Source organism: Hippoglossus stenolepis, chromosome 16 (genome assembly GCF_022539355.2).
Source record: "Hippoglossus stenolepis isolate QCI-W04-F060 chromosome 16, HSTE1.2, whole genome shotgun sequence".
Taxonomy (NCBI): domain Eukaryota; kingdom Metazoa; phylum Chordata; class Actinopteri; order Pleuronectiformes; family Pleuronectidae; genus Hippoglossus; species Hippoglossus stenolepis.
Window position 1 is genome coordinate 3,556,437 of NC_061498.1, and position 21,254 is coordinate 3,577,690.

Sequence of the window (21,254 nt, forward strand, 5' to 3'; positions counted from 1 at the left end):
GACGATGAATGAATGGTCAGTTTCACGTACACAGCAAAGTCCTCGGTGTCGTAAACAGACAGTTTATCAGCTCTGTCGTCACCAGCCACCACTGAATGATTGGCACTTACTAACACTGCACACTGTGCTGTGTAGGTCAAACAGAGAACAGAATGATACCAGTCCCAGGGAACCTCTACCACCCCCACCCCACCCACCAGGCCCGACACTCCAGTTCTACGAGCTGATGATCTGCCCGGACCAGGTCTCGTGTTTCGTCCCTGGGTTGAGATGTATGATCTTCACGTCCACCGCCTGCACCTTCAGGTTCTTGGGCGGGACCCGGCTCACTTTGTACGTGACCTCGTCGCCCTCGACCGGGACGTACTCGCCGTCAATGCTGGAATGGAGAAAAATCGGGACGATGATATATGAGGAGAAATATTTTAGATTTTCATTGTGTTTTTTACTGCAGGTAAATAACTTGTGACTCAGGAGATGATGAACAGCAGCAGTAATGTTTCTTCATATGATTTATGACTAATCTCTATTTAATTTGTCCCCAAACATCAGAATGATAAACAATCAAGACAAAAGTATATTGTTTTCTTTATTTTCTACACCGCTTATTCTCTGAGTGTCGCAGGAAGGAGATGCAGCCAATTCCAGCCGAGTCTCCGAATGAACCTAACTCCAATCTACATGTCTTCGGACTGTGGGAGGAAGCTGGAGAACCCATAGAAAACCTGCAGAAAGACCCTGGCCAAGCTGGGATTCGAACCAGGGACCTTCTTGCTGTGCGGTAACAGTGCTGCCCCCTTATTAAGTTGTTTAAGTTATATATCAGAAGACAAATTGCCTCGTTGCTTCATCCTTCACACACAGACTGAAGAGACTCTCAGCAAATAAACTAATTGGGAAACATCAAACTACTCTTTTAAAGGAGGAGACAATTTCCCAGAGTGCCGTTCTTCACGTGCACATATACTAGAGAAGCATAGATCAAGATGTTTGGCTCAAATATAACTGGATCATCAACTGCATATTGGGTTTGCAGATATTTTGCACATTTGCTTTTGCTGAGGCTGTAAGAACATTTGATGTATCGCCTGTGCAGAGAAGTCGCTGTGCTCTTTGTCCAGTTGCTGCAGGTGCAGCTGGGTCCTGGGAGAGTTGGGAAAAATAGCTATCCCTTCGAAAAAAGTACCTGCTGTACATAAAACAATGTTTCTGCTGAGCTCGTTCACTTCATCAGGAGGTTTTTTTTGTTGGCGTGCGCTTTCTATTTGTACCTCAGCTAATGCATGTTGTTGTGTTTCTCTGCTGGGAGAGCTGCGTGGTTTTGTGTTTCCTGTCACTCACTCTGAGATGTGAACAAAGATGTCTTCGCCGCCGTGGGAGGGCCGGATGAAGCCGTGACCTTGTGACCTGGAGAAGTTCTTACACACGCCCTTAAACGCTGGACTTGAGTTGGCACGTACTGTGCTGCAGGCAGAGGGGGAGGAAGACAACGAAGAGCTCACGTCATTAACCATCACATTACTCAACTCACTGTGACTCACGGGCACATTGTTCCAGCAGCGAATACAAACAGGCAGAAAGATTTACGGTTACAAATCACGGGTCAGGCCCTTTTCACAGCAAGAGGAGGGTTTGTAACGGAGGTGAGAAGATGAGAACACTCATCTGCTGAGTCACAGTGTAAACAGGACAGAATTGAACCTTTCATCACTGACGAGGAAAATGATTTGATGGACGATGATAATTACTTTACAAACTTTTACCTCCCACCAATAAGGCTTCAGATAATCGAGTCAGATAATCATGAAACTTGGTGGAAGGATGCGTTACGGGTCAGAGGAGATCCACCTACATGTTGGAGCAGATCCAGGATTTATTTTACTCCTTTATTTAAACTTTAGGCTGTTTCAACATTTTCTCAGTAGAGTGCAAACTTCCCCCCAAAGCCAAACAGTCACGTTATGAAATCACATTTAAATTCACACACTCATAAATATCAGTTCTCTAAACATGCCTGATATTTTTCCGAGGACTGTTGGACCTTGGTGGAGGTTCGAGCTCTTCTCAGTGCCCTTCAGTATGTCACCTACAGCAATGCATTGTATTTTATGAGCTTATCATTTATGTAATATAATCTGCAAAGCAACTACAGCTGTCAGAGAGAGTTGTGACGCTCCATAAAAATAACACTTCATATGTTTATTGGCTGTAAATCAATTACTAATGATTTATATAACGATTGTAACAGAGTTTGTTTTCCAGCTGAGATTTTTCCACATCACAACCCCTTAAAACTGATCTATAAACATTAGTAAATTATGTATTAAGCATTGATTCATTAATTAGAATCCATTTCTGTGAGATACAGATAAATATAGATATTTTTTCTGTGAAATATTTCAAGATTTACACAAGGGAAAAAGTCAAATAGTTAATTATTTAAGTGCATTGCTATGTTCCAACATAAACTCAGCGATAAATAAATGAATACTTACGCTGAATAGGTGCGATTCCGTTTGGTGGGCAGTGGGCTGGGCAGGTCCCGTGGCAAAGGTGGCTCCTTCCCTTCCTCCCACACCCGGCTCCTCTCCCTCAGGAAGGGGAAGGACAGTGTGAGGGAGGCGCTGGGGGAACGCAGCGGAGTCCCAGAGGGAGATGTGACACCGGGGTCCGCCATGTCGGCTGTGTCAAAGGAGGACGAGGAGGATGGGGGGAGGATGGAGGGGATGTTGGATGCTGATGCTGCTCCTTAAGGTCACAGGCTGCTGATGGGTGCTGTCCGTCCGCTGCTGTGTCTGAGAGTCCTGGAGAAGACGGGCTCAGTGTGGGACGCAGGCTCGGTGGTTATCCAGGTCAGCGCTGTCGCTTCAAGTCTGTGGGGAGGCGGGAGACCACAGGGAGAGAACAGAGGAAGATCAGAGAGTTGTCATGTGGATTTAGATCTGATGTGGGGACAGAAAGAAAGAGAGGAGGCGCCTGCACAAAGCCTGCAAGTCAGAGAACCAAGCAAGTAAAGGGATTTACTGAGCCAGTAAAATATAATATATAATATGGATGAATGGAGGGATGGAGGGATGGATGAATAGATCTAATCCAACACTAACATGTACAATACATCCGTTTTAGTCAGGTGACCTTGCCAGTACAGTCTGTACAGTTTTCCGGGGTTAAGGGACATAAGCACATAAAGGTGAATTGACACTGTGTGTTTGTGTGTTTGTGTGTGTGTGTGTGTGTGTGTGTGTGTGTAGGCGTGTGTGTGGGCGTGTGTGTGTGTGTGTTTACGCCCACTCATCAAGGGACAGAGATGGAGCACCACACGCGGCGTGACGTCAGAACAGCTGCAGCACGCCTCCAGTGGTGCGTTCGTGACGTCAGCTCCCAATTCCCAAATGAACGGCTACAGCCTTTTGTATGTTTTATACATGTTTAACATATGTTTATATATGTTGTATATATGTTTATACGTGTTTCTATGTGTTCTATCGCTACACAAGTACAGCGGAAATGATTTTATCAACAATATGATACAATAAGACACTGCAGCGGTCCTGTAGTGGTGATGATTATCTGAACAGCCCGTGCACTGTGAGGGGACAGAAACACGCTCACACGCACGCGCACAGCAGCAGCAGCAGCAGCAGGACATCTGGATGTGCAGAAATAAAGATAAAGGAATTAGCAGGGTCATGGCTCCTCTGGCCCGGGTCAGGGACAAATCTCCTCCCCTGTCCCATGATGGTGGAACACACGACTGTCTATGAAACACACACACACACACACACACACACACACACACACACACACACACACACACACACACACACACCTGTTTCTTTAAACAACATCTGATCCATTGTTTCCATTCCACCTCTTTGTGTTCCCTCTGTTTATAACGTAGCAGACGGATGAACATGAATGATGAACATGTGCTGATAGTAGCGGTGAAGGTGTGAGTCGGTGTCGGACGTGTTGGACCATAGAAGTTGGACAAAAGCAGGTGAGAGGAGCGTGCGTGAGGAGCGTGCGTGCGTGAGGAGCAGACGTGCACATCTGGTGAGGGAACATCATCTGTCCTTCAATCACACAACACATGAATACGATCTATTCGATAGCGGTTGTGGTGTCGAGCATGGAAATAACACAACGATCCCACAACAAAGCCACACACAGACACAACACACACACACACACACACACACACACACACACACACCCTGCAGCCTCCTCAACAACCGTATATTCTCATAAAACGCTACTCACTGCTTTAGATGCGCTGGTTGGTGGAGGACGATCCGTGTGAGCGACACAGGAGCGCGCGTGTGTGTGTGTGTCTGGTGTGTGTGTGTGTGTGTGTGTGTATTAAGTCGGTGTGTGTTATATAACGATTAATGAAATAAATAAATCGCCTTCAATCCGAGCAGCGCGACGGAAAACCCTGATGTGACGGCGAGAGGAGGAAGCTGCGTCTGCGCAGCTGGCGGAGATTCCTCTGTGTGTGTGTGTGTGTGTGTGTGTGTGTGTGTGTGTGTGTGTGTGTGTGTGTGTGTCTTTGTATAGTTATGAGGGACAATATTGGTTCAATACCATCATTTTGACTTTGTGAGGACATATTTGCTGGTTCTCACAAATGCAAAGGGTTGTTCGAAGGGTGAAGACTCAGTTTTAGGTTAGAATCAGTGTTTAGGTATTAATTTGTGATGGTTAAGGTTTAGTAAGGAGTTAAAAACTATAGAGAGACAAATTGAAGGAGTGAAAACATTGTGGCCGGTCCCCATCCATTTTTTAAAAGGGATGTTATAGAAGTACAATACTATATGTGTGTGTGTGTGTGTGTGTACTTCTCATATCTTTGTGAGGACCATGTTGAGCACAGACCAATAGGCAATTAGTTGTGATGGTGGATGTTTTGGGTTGGGGGCTACAGGATAGATTACAGCCTAGATTATGCCAGATAGAAGGTCCTGGTTAAGTTTAGTGGTAAGGTGTGAATTGTGGTTGGGTTAAGGTTATAGTTGGGGATTAATTGGTCACGGTTAAGGATAAGGGTTTAGTTAGGCTGTATGTAATGAATGGAAGTCAATGCAAAGTCCTAATAAGAATAGCTGTGTAAACCTGTGTGTGGGTGAAGTGATGAAGGTGAGGACGCTCCTCCCTTTTTCAAATTGCTGTTTGAGGCACTTAGTTAAGGTTTGAGTAAGAGACGAGCAAATACATTATGCCAACGAGTGTCCTCACTGAGATAGACAAGATGTGTAAGGACACACACTCCTCATTCCTCATCACGTATGTAATGTGTTGGGGGAACAGTGAGCTCAGTGTGGTGTCGTCTCTGCCTCGTGTTTGCAGGATGTTCATCACGATGTCGCTCTCTCAATGCGGCTGCTCTCTCTCTTTTTAACGTTCTCCACTGGACTCCAGCCGTTCTGTGGATTCTTCACCTCATCCTCCGTCACATACACGTGGATGAAAACCGTTTTGCAGTGCAGGAAGATGACAGAGCACACCGGGACACACCGCTCCTCTGAGCCTGCAGCAGAATTAGTTATTTATATGGTGAATGAGTTCCTCCTGTTCTCAAGCTCAGATTTCTATAGGCTGTGTCTCTGCAGGGTGTGGAGGGTGCTGAGAGAAACTCTTTACAGTCTGACCCAGTTTCACAACCGAGACAAACATCAACTGGCCCCACAGTTGTCACATGAAACACAGCTCACTGCATCTCTGCTTGTACAACAAACACAACAGTGTGCGCATGAGGCTGCAAACTGAACGTGACTGCGGAGGGCAGAGGTGTTGTGAGCGGGCGTGTCCTTCACTGCCCCTCAGACTGCAGGATTTAAAGGCTAATCCCCTTTTCATATACTTTTATAATCACACAGAACGACAGACTCTCAGGTCACATCCACTCACGCTGATGACACGTCTGCTTTACTGAGGGATGAAATAGACAAATGCTAAATATTACAAAGCTGTTAAACATGTGATGAACCAAACATGAAACCCATTTTGCATAAAATAAACCATATTGCTGTGTCCTTGTCGTCTTGATTTTGAAAATCAAACGCGTCAGACATCTGACCATCAAATCATTTCATATCAACAAACATGTCACTGCATCATTTCTCTCATTTTTTAACTCAAACTGTAACGATCTCTGTCCACACAAGCGTTTTGGCTCCTTATCAGCTTTAATCCCCGTAATAATAGCTCATCGGCTCTAAAACTCCAGAGTGTGGACACCAGACGTGTCCGTAGCAGAGTTGACACTGAGTATTGAGCAAAATCTACTGAGCTAAAACAGTGAGATTTTGTGATCTGTGCATGTTGGTCACATTTAAGTTCATCGTGTCATCATTATTAACTCACTTCCTGCTTTCTTTTGACTTCAGGGTAAAAACCTCATGTGAATTATACCAACTGAACAGTTTCACAAGTAAACGTGAAGCTCAGTATTTACTAAACAGTCTCAGTGTGACGGTCACGGTGCAGGTGCGTCTCGGCTCAGAGCACCTCCACTTCATGTCTCTTGACAGACAGAGTTCTGTGTCTCCAGCTGAACGTCCCTTGTCTCTCAGATGAGTCCATTTTTCCAAACACACACCAGGTGTCCTCTCCTTCCTCTGCCGGGCTAATTGTTCCACCACGACAGGAGGCCCAGGCCCGGCTCACAGATGGTTCCCTGAATCAGCAGCACAGGGGGTCAGAAGGAGGTGAGTCGGATGAACTTTTTAGAAATACACTTTCACGCATTTATCAAAAACATGCAGCAACACTTTTAACAGGTTTAACTTGTGCTCGTTTTGAGGTGTGCTCTTACAATCAGAGTGTACGGTGCATCTTTCTTCACCACCTCTTCTGCCGGAGGTGCCTCTCCCGGTTGAGGCGGGCATTCCGGCTCTGCTGACGACGGGCCCGTCGGCGATGTGTCCACGAAGATTTCATCCGTCACACGAAAGCGGATCTCCTCTCCCTGGTCCATGTAGAGGTCATGGGCCCCCTCGTCCGTCTCGTACTCCCAAAGCCAAACTTGCTCAGCTTCATCGCTGACGCTGCAGCTAAGGAAGACTGAACAGATCAGGGGCTGCAGCTACTTGAATGAAAATAAGATGTGGGGAACAAGAGCTGAAGAGGCCAGATCCTGTTTTTGTAAAAGTCTGTATAAATATGATTGTATAATATATCATTTTTAAGGTCTGGAACTTACTATGAAAAGTTCCACGAGAAAATTTCTATTGCTCTGCCGGCTGCTTCTGTATCAGGATGATGACGACTCTAATTTAAAGTTAACATTACTGAGGGGGGTGCAACAGTTCTATATAAACGTAATTAAATTAATGTGAGAGAAAGGTTCTGATGACATCACAACACTTGAGGGCAGGATACAACTTCGCCGGCTGCTGGAGTGACTCTGGTGGAATGAGGATGTCGTCGAAGAAGCCCATCGTCACTGAAACACAGAAACAGTGGAAACCAGATCTAGTTTCTCTTCGCTCGGAGATTGGATTTGAAAATACATTTATGGAGATTTGTTTTTAAAAAAACAACAAAGTTACCGTGAACTCCCTCCTGACTGCAGTACTTGATCTTGCCGACCAGGATCTCATCGAGGAAAGGGTGAAAAACGACGTACCTGAAATGGACTGGCAGAAAGATGGAGGGAGGATGGGAATTAAATCGTGGGTAAGAGACAAAATCATATCGTCATAATCCTACACTCACTGTGAGAACAGCAGAAAAAAGCAGATATATGGATTTTTATCTTATTGAACAATGTGCCCGAGAACGAGATCTCAGCCCCATCATCGCCGTCGTCTTACCTTTGGTGTGTGAGGCTCCGTCTCCGGGGAAGATATAGGAATCATCCAGCTTAGTGACGTCGAACAAGCAGACGCAGAGGCCGACGCTGTAGACGACCTGAGGCCACGAGAGAAGTTCACAGGCTCAGCAAAGATGGTGAAAGTACAACGATCCCAACTTGGTCCCATTAAACTGATGAACCCATTTATTAATCCTAAAACATTCTCTGGTTTCAGCTTCTCAAACATGTGCAGCTTTGTCCCTTTGCATCATTGTGACTCTGGATATGTGATGTTTTTGACACCTGCAGCCATTTGCACCTCGATCTCATGCATCTTTAAACATCAGGTCATGATTTATAGACAGAAATGGAAAAGGTGGGGCTGAGGACGAGAAGAAAAACAGCTGGTGGTTACAGATGAGCTGGTGGATGTTTCAAACGCACCTTGTTGGCCAGTTTCTTGTTGAGCTCCTCGTTGATGGCCTCGTTCAGTTGTCGCTGGAAGTTCCAGGGAGGGATCCTGACCGTGTCGATCATCTCCACCAGCACGAACATGATGCAGACAGACACACACAGAGACACACACACACACACTGCACCTGTGCTCCCACAACCAGTGTGTCTCTGTCAGTCCGACAACAACAGGACTAAACTCTTCTGTCTTCACCGCAACATTCACTCTGTTGCTTTCTCTACAAACCACAACGCGGGACAAAGTGGACAAATGTCAACAGTCTCTCACTGCGCAGGAAACAACGACACAAAAACTACACTGATCTGCAGCAAACCGACGTCGCCATGTTGTCGCCATGTGATTGTTTTACGGCAGCGGGTTTTTTACGACAGGTCGCAAATCTTAAAGACACAGTGCACGTTTTCTATCATGGTTGTTATTGTTGACATTTATCTTTTTTTTTGTTTCTTCTCCACAACGTGATCTTTGGTTTCTATGATTTATGTCCAACATAAAAAATATATATTTATTACATATTCAAAGATATAAAACAGATATGAAGAGGGATATTTATTCTGATATCTTCTGTTTTCTTGAATTAATAACCTACGTTGAACTGGTTGTCATTGAAAAGACTTTTAAAAGTTTGTATTTAAAAATGTATTCTTATTATTTTACATCAACAGTCCCTCCCAGTTCTTTTATATTACTGCTTAAATCATTTTTATTGTCTATTATCTGTGTTTACGTTTTTATCTTTGTACTATTATTTGTTATTTGAAGTATAATCATACTCAAATTCTATAAATATATACAATAATTTCAGGTGACGTGACTGTACATGCAAAGCTGTTAAATATACCAAGATGTTTAATAAAAAATAACATATTTAATAGACAGGTTCATACAGGTATGTTAATATTTCTTTGTCGAGTTACAGGTCTGAAAGTGTAAGGGAACATGGCTGAATAAACAGATGGATGAACTGGTACTCACTGAATGTAAACTGACCTGAGATCAGCTCATTAACTGAAGCCTGTTCACATCACAACACTGAGAATCACATGTTCTTCTCATCAGATGAAGAAAAAGACAAAAAACGTTCACTTCAGAATTTTAATCTTTATTAATTTTCCATTTATATTATATTTTCAATCTTGCAAGCTACAAAACTGCATTCTGAACCATCTACAAAAATAAGGTTTAATGTTGAAACAGGAGTGTGTGTGTGGGGGAATCACTGCTGAACATGAGTTGATTTTAAAAACAATCAGAGAAATCGTTGCCTGACCCAACCGAGCCCACCTGAGCACAAAGTAACACAACCGACGTGTCACCACACACAACGTCTTCCTGAACAACATGATTTGATTCATCCGTTTACAGTAGAGCTGTTTAAACTGAACCATAAAACCAGTATTCAGTCTTTTGTTAGGTAACAACACCAAATACACAATCAACTGGTTATGGAGATGGTGATATTTTTGAAATGTGACATGAAAATTGGTGATTTAAAAAAAATAACTCATGGGTTACCTTTATTTCTTAACATTGTCATTAGGCATCTTTGGTAAATATGATAATACACTGATTAGGAGTGTGTATGAGCCTAGTGAGGCCATGAAATAGGTTTTGTGATGATTCTCAAAGTGTTGGGCAGTGGAGTTAATTTACAGCGAACCTTACAAGGAGTCGTTTATGTCCAAGAAGTCCTTAAAGTTCAAAACCTTTTCACCTTCAGAAGAATGTCAAAGCCCAGCAGCGATCAACAGCTACAATCCAACGTTTGTGCTTTTCATTCAACAAACAATCCACAAGTCAGCTGATCTGAGAAAACATCAAGTTAATGTTGATTCTGGTTAAAGAACACCACTCACGTGTTTATATAAACGACTACAGGAGGTCACCAACAGTTACTTGTTCTCTTTGCTAATAACAGCTCATTATCTATGTACACATCCCTATACAAAGTGCAGCTATAGATCACAAACATGGTGATTCATAAGTACACAGGGATTCACCTCAGGAGCTGTATCAATCCCAAATGGTTGAAATTCTACGACAAGAAGTGACAGATTCAGACTCTGATGAGTACAGATATTCTGAAACCAGTGTAGAAAAAGCCAAATACCAGGTTTGTTAGTTTCACCCAAATAAAACTGCTATTTGCTTTTTCCAGAAATCACTTTGTCTTCACCGCTCCAATACAGCAGCTGTGCTGTACGGACACTGTAAAGTACTGTTTACTTATCATGACACTGAATTATGTCTGTTTTGGGTCCCACAAGTAAAACAGCAAAGTCATCGAAGTGGGGGGGGGGGACCAGTGTTGCCAATTACAACACTAGCAATAGGTCATACAACAATGATAGCAATCATCACTCCAATACAGGGTAAGTAGTATACAGCTGTTAAAATACGTTACAGGAGTTGGTATTTTTTTAAATGCACTGGTATCGGATCGGTTCTCAGTCCAGTATCACAAAGGGAAGAATGGAATCAGAACATCTGTACTGATGAGGACGACTAAAGCCACAGGAGAAGCAGTAATCCATAATTAATCATAGCAGCAATGACCTCAAATATCCCTAAAACCACAAAAATATATAATCTCATTATTTTCAGTGGTGCACACTACGTATGCATCATGGCAAGACTGTGGTTTAAATATGAGAATGATCATAAGTCTAAATATTTCTACTGTCTGAAAACGTGTGTATGAATAAGGAGCTTCACAAGCTGTAAGTCATTCCCATGGAGTCACACACAGCAGATGTACGCTGAAGAGGAAAACGACACAGAGCAAAGCACATCTAAAAACGACACCACGAACTCTACAAAGTGCCAGTGGACAGGCGACTGAACACTAGATTGTGCGTTAGTTTGTGTAAGAGGACCGCAGGCCTTCCCGTGCTGCGGAGGACCAAACCTCAACCTGAAACCACATTCAGCTCACAGACAGACACAGACAGACTGTCTCCTCCCACCACAGACACACGAGGCCATTTCACACTGAATGATGATGTGAGGACAAAGTGAAAAACTGGGACTTTAACACAGAGAAACCAAACTGACATAATGTAACGTCAGCATCGGAGCTGGAGGACCGACTGATCTGTGACGCTCCAGAAACATCTACTACACAAGTGTGGAGGTTTCTGTGGACACGAGGGGATTTTGTGACACAGTCGCTGCTTTTCTTGCTACTGGCACAGAGGATTCCTCGTGTCTATACACCAGCATTTACATGAAATCTTGCCTGTGCAGCTTTACTGGAACACGAACTTGATTACAGCCTGTTAAACCGAATATCAGGTTGGGGTTTGGATTGCATGAGCCGGCCTGGTGAATCCAAAAAGAGAGGAAGCGGGAGCGAAGAGGGACAGACAGATGCAAACAGACCGATGTTAACCTAATGTGCATGGGCGCAGACACACACACACACACACACTCACACGACAAATAACAGATGGAAAGAAAAAAATGGCAGGAAAAGTGCGAACACAAGTGCTCTGATGTGTTGTCCTAGTGTGAGAGAGACGACACAGAAATGTTCTCACACAATAGGGTGTAACATCGAGCCATAAGACAGAGAAGAGCAGCAGCTAGTGCACAGAGACTCACATGTTAAATGTAGAACCCAAGATCGCAGACTGAGTGAGAGCAGGGGGGGGGGGCCTGCAGTCGTTGGGTTCGTTACAGTAAATAAACGTGAGTTTAACAGTGTGGCTGGAATCCACAGTGACTGAGAAACACTTGTTTAAGTGCATTCGTGGGAGTTGAGGAACTCAGCTTATTGAGCTGTTGGGAACATGTTAAAGGTTTATTGGAGTCTGGACTCGAGGTGAATTTTGCAGTTGGTTTGTCACTGATCCAAAAAACTTTTAAAATAAAAATCTGTGTGAATCAGGTTTGTATGATGCTCAATACGCTCATCAAATAGAGTTAATACACTATAGATGATAATCTATGTTTAAGCTTCCAACAAGCCGGTTTCTGCAGAGGTGAACTTGGAACAACTTTATAGAAATAAATTAGTGACGCCCACGTGTCATGAAAGTATGAAAGTACGACCGTGGATCTGTGTTTGAAATGGTCGCCTGCTGCTCGTAGGAATGATTCAGTGTTTAAGTCTGCCTGTCGCCTTCTTTCACAGTAATCTGTCTGTGCATGTATGTGCTTGTGTGTATGTCTTTGTGTGTGCGCTTTTCATTTGTACAGCGACCTTGTGTATGTGTGTGTGTGTGTGTGTGTGTGTGTTTGTGTGTGTGTGCGTGACTGCAGCTGTCCCCAAATCCAGCCTGGTTAACATCTACTGTTAGAACCGTCTCTCGCTCTTTGCGCAGCCCCTCTCTCGGCCTCTCTATGTTGCTCCCCTTCTTAACCCACACCAAGGCCCCTCAGTGGCCCCTACAGGCCCCGCCACCAACTACTGGAGCTCCTTCATCCTGTTGAGGGCAGAGCCGGCTTTGAACCACTCGATCTGCGTCTCATTGAAGGTGTGGTTCAGCGAGATGGACTCCTGGCTGCCATCGGCGTGCTTGATCACTGCTGTCAGGGGCTGGAGAGGGACACCAGAGGCAAACACATCGGGTGTCAATCATTTATCCAGTTTTTCTTTAACATAACGCTGGGGGGAGGTTGAGCTGTCCGTTGGATCAATGTTTCATTAGTGCAGAATATTGCTCACCGTGCCGGGGGATAAGGATTTCAGGCCATTGATCGTAATCTTGTCGTTGGGGAGAATTTTATCGTAGTCGTTGGGGTCGTCAAAAGTCAGAGGAAGCAGGCCCTGCTTCTTCAGGTTGGTCTCTGTGAGGGAGAAGAGAAAAATAAAGAATAACAGCAAGACACTGACTCTTTTCTATCACGTAACCAGAGACGGGTTCTGCCAGGATTATATTTGATGCACAGAAAAACAAGGTCAAAGAGAATTAGGCAGTGTGTCTCTTTCAGGGTCATTGATTAGCAGCACTTCTCATGATGAATTAGCTGTTTCATTTACACAAAATCCATATTGTTGTAAATCGTTTCCCCCCCCGAACAGCAAATGATTTTGAAAGCTCTATTCTGAACAGTCAAGCTCTCATCTATTTATTTACCCATAAACCTACATCCAACCTCCTATATACAAAAAACTGGCACTTAGGTACTGTAATTATAACTTGGAGAATCTCTTAGACACGGCTGGAGATATATTTATTCTGGCGGCCTGTAAACATGCCACACTAAATACACAAATGCGTGATTTACCGTGGATTCTGGCGAAGCTCTTGACGATGATGGCGCGTCCTCCCAGGTGCCGTGGCTCCAGGGCGGCATGTTCTCGGCTGGACCCCTCGCCGTAGTTTTCGTCTCCAACCACCACCCAGTTCACTCCATTGGCCTGGTTTATTCAGTTAAAGAAAGATCATGGAAGAAGTTAAACTGCTGTCAGGAGAGAACAGAGTTAACAAATAAAGGCAACAAGGTAATTCAAAGAGCATAAGACAGAAACAAATAGAAGTACTAAACTGGCCAGAGGCTTTTTTAGTTTAATAGCACAAACACAGTTTTCTATTTTAACCGCCCAGAGAATATAAAACAAAAACTTAAAAGGAACTATTCCCCAGTGGAACCCACCTTGTAGTCACGGGCCACATCTGGAACACCTCCGAACTCTCCTGTCAGCTGGTTCTTGATCTTGTTGACGGCATCGTTATCAATGTTGATGGCACCAATCAGCATATTGTTAGAGATGTTGTCCAGATGACCACGGAATTTCAGCCAGGGGCCGGCGGCACTGATGTGGTCAGTGGTGCACTTTCCCTTCACCTACAGCAGCAGAGGAAAAGACGAAGGGGAGGAGGAGGAGGAGGAGGAGGATGCCCATGTTCGTTATAATGAAGGAACATGTATGTACGAGTGTTGAGCTTGTTTTTATATAATTTGTTGACATTAATAATGTTATTGAGTTTGTGATTGGTTTCCTCCACTTCCTGCTCACCTTGATGAGGACCCTCAAGTCCTCCATGTCTTTTCCATGCCACCTGTCAAAGGGCTCCAGAAGCTGCAGACGGTTACTGGAGGGGCTCACGTCCACCTGGAAACCAAATCAGGGAGTGAGACATATCCGTTCTTCAAGGTGTAATTGCAAAGGTTGCCGAGAGTCAATACAAAAAAAAAAAAAAGAAGAATGACCTGGACTGAGCCGCCCTCAGCTGGAGGGTGCTGGTAGGTGTCCTGTCCCGGGTCGAAATCTCTGGACGGGAGCTCGTCCCCAGTGGGAGGTTCCAGCTTGAATTTCTCTCCGGTTGGGCTGGTCAGGTAGTCGGTCTCGGGGTTGAAGTCGAGGGTTCCAGCGAGGGCCATCGCCGTGACAATCTAAATGAATTACAGAGCAATTAGTAATGAAATGTGTTCAGATTTGTACGAGGAAGGACAGAGGGTGTGCTTAGGTCACGGCTTTGTTAGGAATCCAATATCCTGTGTGTATGAGCTACTTTATTTATCTAATTATGTGTAACTGAGCTTGTGCTTTGCTTGATGTGAAGCCCTACTTACCTCAGGAGAGGTGACAAAAGCGTGAGTAGCCGGGTTAGCATCATTCCTGGCTGTGAAGTTCCTGTTGAAGGAAGTGACGATGGTATTCTTCTCTCCTTTTTTCACGTCCTTCCTGAAGAAAACAAAATGTCACACATATCTTTTATTTAAGATCAACGAATAAGGGAGGAGATACGGATCTAAAAGTGTTACCAAAACAAAAGGTCACCAAAGTTTTATGAAATCATCATCTGGGGAATATTTGAACAGTGTGGAGGGTAGTTACCAGAATATTCTGCCCTCTGCCAAAGTGTTTCAGAACAGAGAAAGTAACGACTTTGCTGCTAATGAGGTTAATTATTACACATGAGGTGCGTACCTGTCCCACTGTCCGATGCAGGGTCCACAAGCATTGGCCAGAACGATTCCGCCAACATCATTCAGGATCTTGGACTAGAAGAGGAACAACATGAATTGTTGAAATAACTTCTTACGTATCTCACACACAGGATGGGTCACATACTGAAATCAGTTTGTTTTGTTGAGATTAACCGGACTCACGTATCCATCTCTCTCAATGGTGGCGCGGATCTGCTCAGAACCGGGTGTGACGGTGAACTGGGCCTTGCACTTCAGACCTTTATCCAGAGCCTGCTTGGCCAGAGACGCCGCTCTGCCCATGTCCTCGTAGCTTGAGTTGGTGCAGCTGCCGATCAGACCTGCAAGAGACCAGTTAAATGTTATTAACAGGAGCAGGAGGAAACTGAAGGAATGTACAGTTACAGCAGCCAGTTTGAAGAGCTCGTCTATTTGTAATAACACAAATTGAAAATAAAATAGGAGGAGAAGACAAAAGACAAGCAAGTCTGTTATTAAATAACTGGAATTATACTGCGTTCACAACTCCTTCTGGTAAGTCTCGCTGAAAGCAGGAGCTGTAACGTGATCTGATCTTATCTGCTCAATAACACAGGTAGCGCTAGAACGAAGAAAGAAATATCACATTCCATTAGACAAAGCAGAAAATATGTTACAATGGTAATGAAATATGTCTGTGTCACAGATACTGACCCACTTTAACCTCCAGGGGCCAGCCGCTCTTCTTAGCTATGGCCCCGATCTCAGACACAGGGTGGGCCAGGTCAGGGGTGAATGGTCCGTTGATATGGGGCTTCAACTGTCAGAGGAGGAAGACAAGGCACAAGGATAATCTTTATTCATTTGTATATGCTGTAAATATTGTTTTCGAAATTCGGAAACGTTAAAAAGAAGAACACAGATAAGTACTTATCTGTGACTAATGTCAGGGCTTTAACTCACCTCACTCAGGTTAATCTCAATGACCTGGTCGTATTCACAGCCCTTATCTGGGACCAGGTCATCCAGGAACTGATCAGACACGGGGGCGATGTCTGAGACGGAATGGAGAAGGAGAATAAGTTGGAGTTGAGACACATTGAATAAAGAGGAAGCAAACAGAGACTGACAGTAAGTGACTGACCTCCACGGCCGGTTTTCTCCATGTATGTCCTCATGCGGTGGTTGTAGGGAAAAACAGACGTGGTGGCTCCAATCTCAGCACCCATGTTACAGATAGTCGCCATTCCTGAAAGTCAAAGTGCAGTTTAACCACAGAGTAAATTACGTATCATTTATTCAAGCAAGATATGGTAGTTTACGCTGCCATTGTTCTTCCTTTCTTTGATTTTCATGTATCAACATAGATATGGTCTCTCACCAGCAGCTTAAGTCTTGTTATGTATCTTGTCTTTACCAGTGCAGGAGATCGAGTCCACTCCAGGACCATGATACTCCACAATGGCTCCAGTGCCGCCCTTCACAGTCAGGATTCCAGCCACCTTCAGAATGACGTCCTTCGGAGAGGTCCAGCCAGAGAGGGTTCCCGTGAGCTTCACTCCGATCACCTGAAGGAGAAAAGCACACAGTCTTACACTGATGGACACAAGACGACCTAAAGATTCAAATTAATGTACATGATATCACAAGATGCCAAGAACTCACATTGGGGCACTTGAGCTCCCAGGGGATTCCAGCCATGACATCCACGGCATCAGCTCCTCCCACTCCAATACAGATGGCTCCAAGGCCACCGCCGTTGGGAGTGTGGGAGTCTGTGCCAATCAGCATCACTCCAGGATAGGCATAGTTCTCCAGGATGATCTGATGAGAGGATATTTCACAGTCAGTGACACATTTCCCCCGTGGGACTCTAAACATTCTGGACTGCTTTATAAAAGGCACATTTCTAGAAATATTAGCTTCTATAAGCACTAGACAAGATGTTACATTAACTTCTCTGCCACAGATAATCTGAGTAAGGAAGTGCATGATGTGTCACTGCTGACAGTGTGTGATGGTGCAACTTCACTTACAGGATTTTAATAAGGGATGTAGGGTTGTAGAAAAGTCAGAAAAACCATTCATGGGGTTGTTATAAATCAGTTTACTCAACCTGATGGATGATGCCCGAGCCTGGTTTCCAGAAGCCGACTCCATACTTGGCTGCAGAAGTTGCAAGGAAGTTGTACACCTCCTGGTTGACCTCCTGTGTTACGAGTTATTAAAGAGATGTTATAAATTATGTTGCAGGTATTTTCATGTAAATATAAAAGAATAAACTCAATCCTAAACCCTGTTATTCAACTAGACCTTCAGGGATGTGCTAAATCAGACAATTTGTTCAAAAAAACATTATGTTATACTGATTATTCTGCAACATGCTACTTTCTAGACATTTCTCTTATTACTGTAATTGACTGTTCTGATATATTTACGATCAATATGATAGTCCTTACCTTAGCCCTCTGCAGGTCCTCAGGCCCTCCGGTCTGAGCTTCAATCAGGTGATCACAGTGGATGGTGGAGGGCACGGCCACCTTGGGCAGACCGCTGCTGATGAACTGAAGCATGGCCATCTGCGCTGTCGCATCCTGCATGGCCACGCGGTCCGGACGCAGGCGCAGGTATGTGCGTCCGCGGCCAATCTCCTGCCCCACGGGATCATCCAGGTGACCATACACGATCTTCTCCGACAGAGTGAGAGGCCTGCCGAGCCTGTTGGGGTGGATTGGTGGAACGATGTTAATATTGTGTTGGGTTTGTAGAATCAGATAAAGAATGTTTTCTGTTGATACCGTTTGTATTTAATGAGAAATGCGAACTGACACAGGACTGGAATAATGTTTCAGTGAACTACATTAAGAGATCTCACTCTCATGCATGAAATGTGTCATTTTAACCCATAAATTCTGTAACATACTATTTCTGACCAGTTGCAAAGAATCAAGGAAAACCCCGAACACCAGGAACTATGACTCATCAACACAGGAAACATATGGGGGCCGACTATTCCTTTAATAGTGAGTAAGACAAAAAGGCCTTTCCTATTCCTGGATTACAGCACGTTGTCAAAAGGGGAACAACAGGTCATCCAAAGTTAGCTGCTGGACCCTGCTGGCTGTGACAAGTCAGAGATTAACTGTGCAGCTGTCCCTGACACCATCCATTCCTCCATGTGTATGTGAATGTGAACTTTGGAAAAGGGCGACTGCTGCTGACCTCCTGCGCACAGTGTTGATGTTCTCGTGCATCTTCTCATAGTTAATGTAGGAGCCGGGCTCAAAGCGGCTCATGGCCACCTTGGCCCTGGCGCTGAAGGCTGCGGAGACATGAAACCGTCTCGCACCAGTTCCGAGGGCCAGCTAGACCAGGGGGAGAAATAATACAATTCAGACAATTAACACCATGAACTAAGTTTTATTGTAGAGTTTAGCACCAACATATACAAAATTACTATGGAGCGGAAAGAGAGGCAATTAAACTATGAAACAATGAGAACACATAACCAGCGACCAAAGCAGCTGAGGTAAGTTAAAACCTAATCTTGCACAGGAACCAATAGAAATATGGCCAACACAAAGACTATAGAAGAATCCACCATTTTGGTCACAAAGGGCTTGAAAGATTGGCTGGATTTCTGCAAGATTAGTACTTCCCACAAACAAACTATTTCACTAGCTGTTCTCCAACTACGCCAGTTGCCAAAAACGCTCTGTTAAATTATTAGAACTCTTACAAAGGACCTTGCTATGTAAATAACAGACAATGTGCTTCAGCAAACACAGGCAGTGGAGACAATACTGTTCAATCTATCTGCCCATTGTGCATTGTGCTGTGTAGAATCAATAATAATATACAAATATTACATCAGAATTATGTCAGAGACTCATTACTGGACATAATATTTGATAGTTTATTTATTTTATCTGAGCCTTTTAAGAGCTGGATATAACCTGTGATGCCAGTGGGTGAGGTTATGTAGAGAAGGAAGTAAGTCTTTAAAGCAAGCAGCTCTGTTCAGTTGCTTAATATCGTCCTTTAGTCACTGTGAAACTGGGTGAAGGTTTACACAGCTCATGTTGCAGGAGTTAGTCTCGTCCACTGGAGCGTCACTGACAGCCCGACAGTCCGTCTCCTACACTGTTAATAATGTATGAGCACAAGAGAAACACAAATACTGTCTGTACGCCAGTATTAGAACCATTACAACACATCAATCTAAATCTAACTTTAAAGTGCTACCTTTTTGATCCTGCTGTTAATTCAGCTTAAGTCTGTATTATAATTGTGTTAATGCATATTATTATTTTATTGTATTTATGTCTTTATAAATTGCCTTTTTACTGTGTTTTCCATTTTGACAAATGTTATTCCTAACACAGAACATTGTCTCTTTTCTAACCCGTGCTTGTGTTGCCATGACTGTAAAGCTCTTTGTTTCAACTTGAGCCTGTCTGAAGGTCTAGTTTGGTTATAATGTCAATTCCAAGCACTGAACACTCATAGTATTTACCTCATATTGACCCAAATATGACATATGACAACAATATAAGTTGAGCTTAACACCCAAACTCTACTTTATAATTAAAAGAAAAGTGAGACAATGGTTTTCCTTCAGATAACTCAGATCCAGATACTGGGCACAAGTGATGGTTTTATTGTTGACTTCAATTCTGCAATTCCAATAGTTTTAGGAGAAAACAATAATGACTAACTTGATAATAACAAATAAACCCATTAGAGGATGTGTGCATCATCGATTTGACAGACTGTATAGAAGGAGTCAAATATACAATACTGATCAGCTGAAAAGAAAACATGTATATAAAACAATATATATCCTATCCCGTCCTCCCTGAAGCCAAAGAAGTAATTAAGCCAAATTAAGATCTTTAATGACATTTATCCAAACAATCATTTCTTACATTAAAGATTTAAGTACATGTTATTAACATTAAGAGTGTTGAACACGTTTTCCTCTAGGGCGAGAAGTTTGGTCATATTTTCCGAGTTGGCTTCAATTCAGATTCGAGATATTGGGATAAACCCTGTGAGTGTGAAGCTGGAGTAAGGATAACAATGTAGTTCTGTTAGGTTAGCATTTTATTCATAGATGGAAATATTTAGTCATATCAGCAGATGGTAGAATGAACTAAAGATATTTGCAAAATGTCTTTAATACATAAAATACCCTGAAACTTCTTCATCTAATGGACCTGTTTGTGCTGCTTGAATAAAACCATCCATCTCCTCATTTTTGTTTACATTTGTTGTGTTTAAATTACAATGTTCATCTATATATTAAAGGTTTGTAATCATCATTTACAATATTTTATTTCATTTTACTTCTAGTTAAATACAGACTCTGCTTGCTGGCCCCTCAGCTGTGAGGTGTCACGAACACAACTCTATAACCTTGTGATCACCTTGTAAACACCAGCCCGCCGAGCTGTGCTCATATCAGTGAGGAGGTTACTAACACGGACTGAATTAACCCGGGTTAGTATCAGTAACGGTGATTTAACCCGGGTCTTCCTCAGGTGGGACTTTGGCTTCGAACCAGCTGCACCGGAGTCAAACGGGGACACGGTGACCTGGCGGCTCGTCGGTTAACTCTGCTCCACGGTTACCGGCCCCGGGTCCCGCGGGACCGTGTGTGTGTGTCCGCGCCGCGCGACCGCAGATACACGTGGTCACGCGTGTATCTGCACAACTACACAGCTCAACTCTCTGCGAAAGGAGAAATAACGTTTTCTTACCCGCAGCCTAGTGACAGTCAAACAGTAAGACGCCATTTTGTTCACTGACAATGAGAGAGTGTCGCCTAACTGTGACGTCACGGAGCGAAGGAGCCCGTTATTTTCATCAGGGATATTTTTTATATCTCGTTTTTATTATAATAAATTAAAAAAATATGTTTTTACCTCGTTTTATTATTTTAAATACGTGTTTTATTTACTTTGTCTTTTAATACATACATGTTTTTTTACCATGTCTTACATCCATAATTATTAACTTTGTTTTGATCGTGGACTATGATAACAACAAGACTGCTTGATATACAACATGTCTACTCATAAATTCTGACATTACAGACAATAACTCCTCCATTCATTCATC

At 43.5% G+C, this 21,254-nt stretch overlaps 3 protein-coding genes across 3 annotated transcripts; all 3 read right to left on the reverse strand.

Moving 5' to 3' along the window:
- On the reverse strand, window positions 1-4,471 carry LOC118123306 (cold shock domain-containing protein C2). Its single transcript, XM_035180647.2, has 4 exons — window positions 4,264-4,471; window positions 2,496-2,873; window positions 1,342-1,464; window positions 1-379 (listed from the first exon to the last, which is right to left on the reverse strand). Exons 2-4 carry the CDS (start codon window positions 2,675-2,677, stop codon window positions 217-219), a joined length of 468 nt encoding a protein of 155 aa, XP_035036538.1. The 5' UTR covers window positions 2,678-2,873; window positions 4,264-4,471; the 3' UTR covers window positions 1-216.
- Window positions 4,472-5,896: 1,425 nt separating this feature from the next.
- On the reverse strand, window positions 5,897-8,644 carry polr3h (polymerase (RNA) III (DNA directed) polypeptide H). The gene is made up of 6 exons (XM_035180646.2): window positions 8,243-8,644; window positions 7,818-7,914; window positions 7,554-7,640; window positions 7,384-7,447; window positions 6,818-7,043; window positions 5,897-6,679 (listed from the first exon to the last, which is right to left on the reverse strand). Exons 1-6 carry the CDS (start codon window positions 8,351-8,353, stop codon window positions 6,629-6,631), a joined length of 636 nt encoding a protein of 211 aa, XP_035036537.1. The 5' UTR covers window positions 8,354-8,644; the 3' UTR covers window positions 5,897-6,628.
- A 715-nt stretch (window positions 8,645-9,359) lies between these two features.
- LOC118123523 (aconitate hydratase, mitochondrial) lies at window positions 9,360-20,989 on the reverse strand. The gene is made up of 18 exons (XM_035180966.2): window positions 20,894-20,989; window positions 18,354-18,496; window positions 17,591-17,849; window positions 17,248-17,340; window positions 16,797-16,955; window positions 16,549-16,699; window positions 16,276-16,380; window positions 16,095-16,186; window positions 15,846-15,951; window positions 15,336-15,493; window positions 15,154-15,227; window positions 14,796-14,907; window positions 14,433-14,615; window positions 14,239-14,334; window positions 13,875-14,066; window positions 13,506-13,638; window positions 12,943-13,064; window positions 9,360-12,813 (listed from the first exon to the last, which is right to left on the reverse strand). The coding sequence occupies exons 1-18, from the start codon at window positions 20,927-20,929 to the stop codon at window positions 12,682-12,684; spliced, it is 2,346 nt and encodes a 781-aa protein (XP_035036857.1). The 5' UTR covers window positions 20,930-20,989; the 3' UTR covers window positions 9,360-12,681.
- Window positions 20,990-21,254: the final 265 nt, after the last annotated feature.

Coding starts and splice junctions, on each gene's coding strand:
- LOC118123306 (XM_035180647.2), bottom strand. CDS start 2,677: ATGGCGGACCCCGGTGTCACATCTCCCTCTGGGACTCCGCTGCGTTCC. Junction 1,465..2,495: donor CGGAATCGCACCTATTCAGC/GTAAGTATTCAT, acceptor CTCTGCCTGCAG/CACAGTACGTGCCAACTCAA. Junction 380..1,341: donor ATCTTTGTTCACATCTCAGA/GTGAGTGACAGG, acceptor TCTCCATTCCAG/CATTGACGGCGAGTACGTCC.
- polr3h (XM_035180646.2), bottom strand. CDS start 8,353: ATGTTCGTGCTGGTGGAGATGATCGACACGGTCAGGATCCCTCCCTGG. Junction 7,641..7,817: donor CGGAGCCTCACACACCAAAG/GTAAGACGACGG, acceptor TCTTTCTGCCAG/TCCATTTCAGGTACGTCGTT. Junction 6,680..6,817: donor ATGCACCGTACACTCTGATT/GTAAGAGCACAC, acceptor CTGCTGATTCAG/GGAACCATCTGTGAGCCGGG.
- LOC118123523 (XM_035180966.2), bottom strand. CDS start 20,929: ATGGCGTCTTACTGTTTGACTGTCACTAGGCTGCGG. Junction 17,341..17,590: donor AGGACCTGCAGAGGGCTAAG/GTAAGGACTATC, acceptor CTCGTAACACAG/GAGGTCAACCAGGAGGTGTA. Junction 14,335..14,432: donor CTGAGGGCGGCTCAGTCCAG/GTCATTCTTCTT, acceptor TTTGGTTTCCAG/GTGGACGTGAGCCCCTCCAG.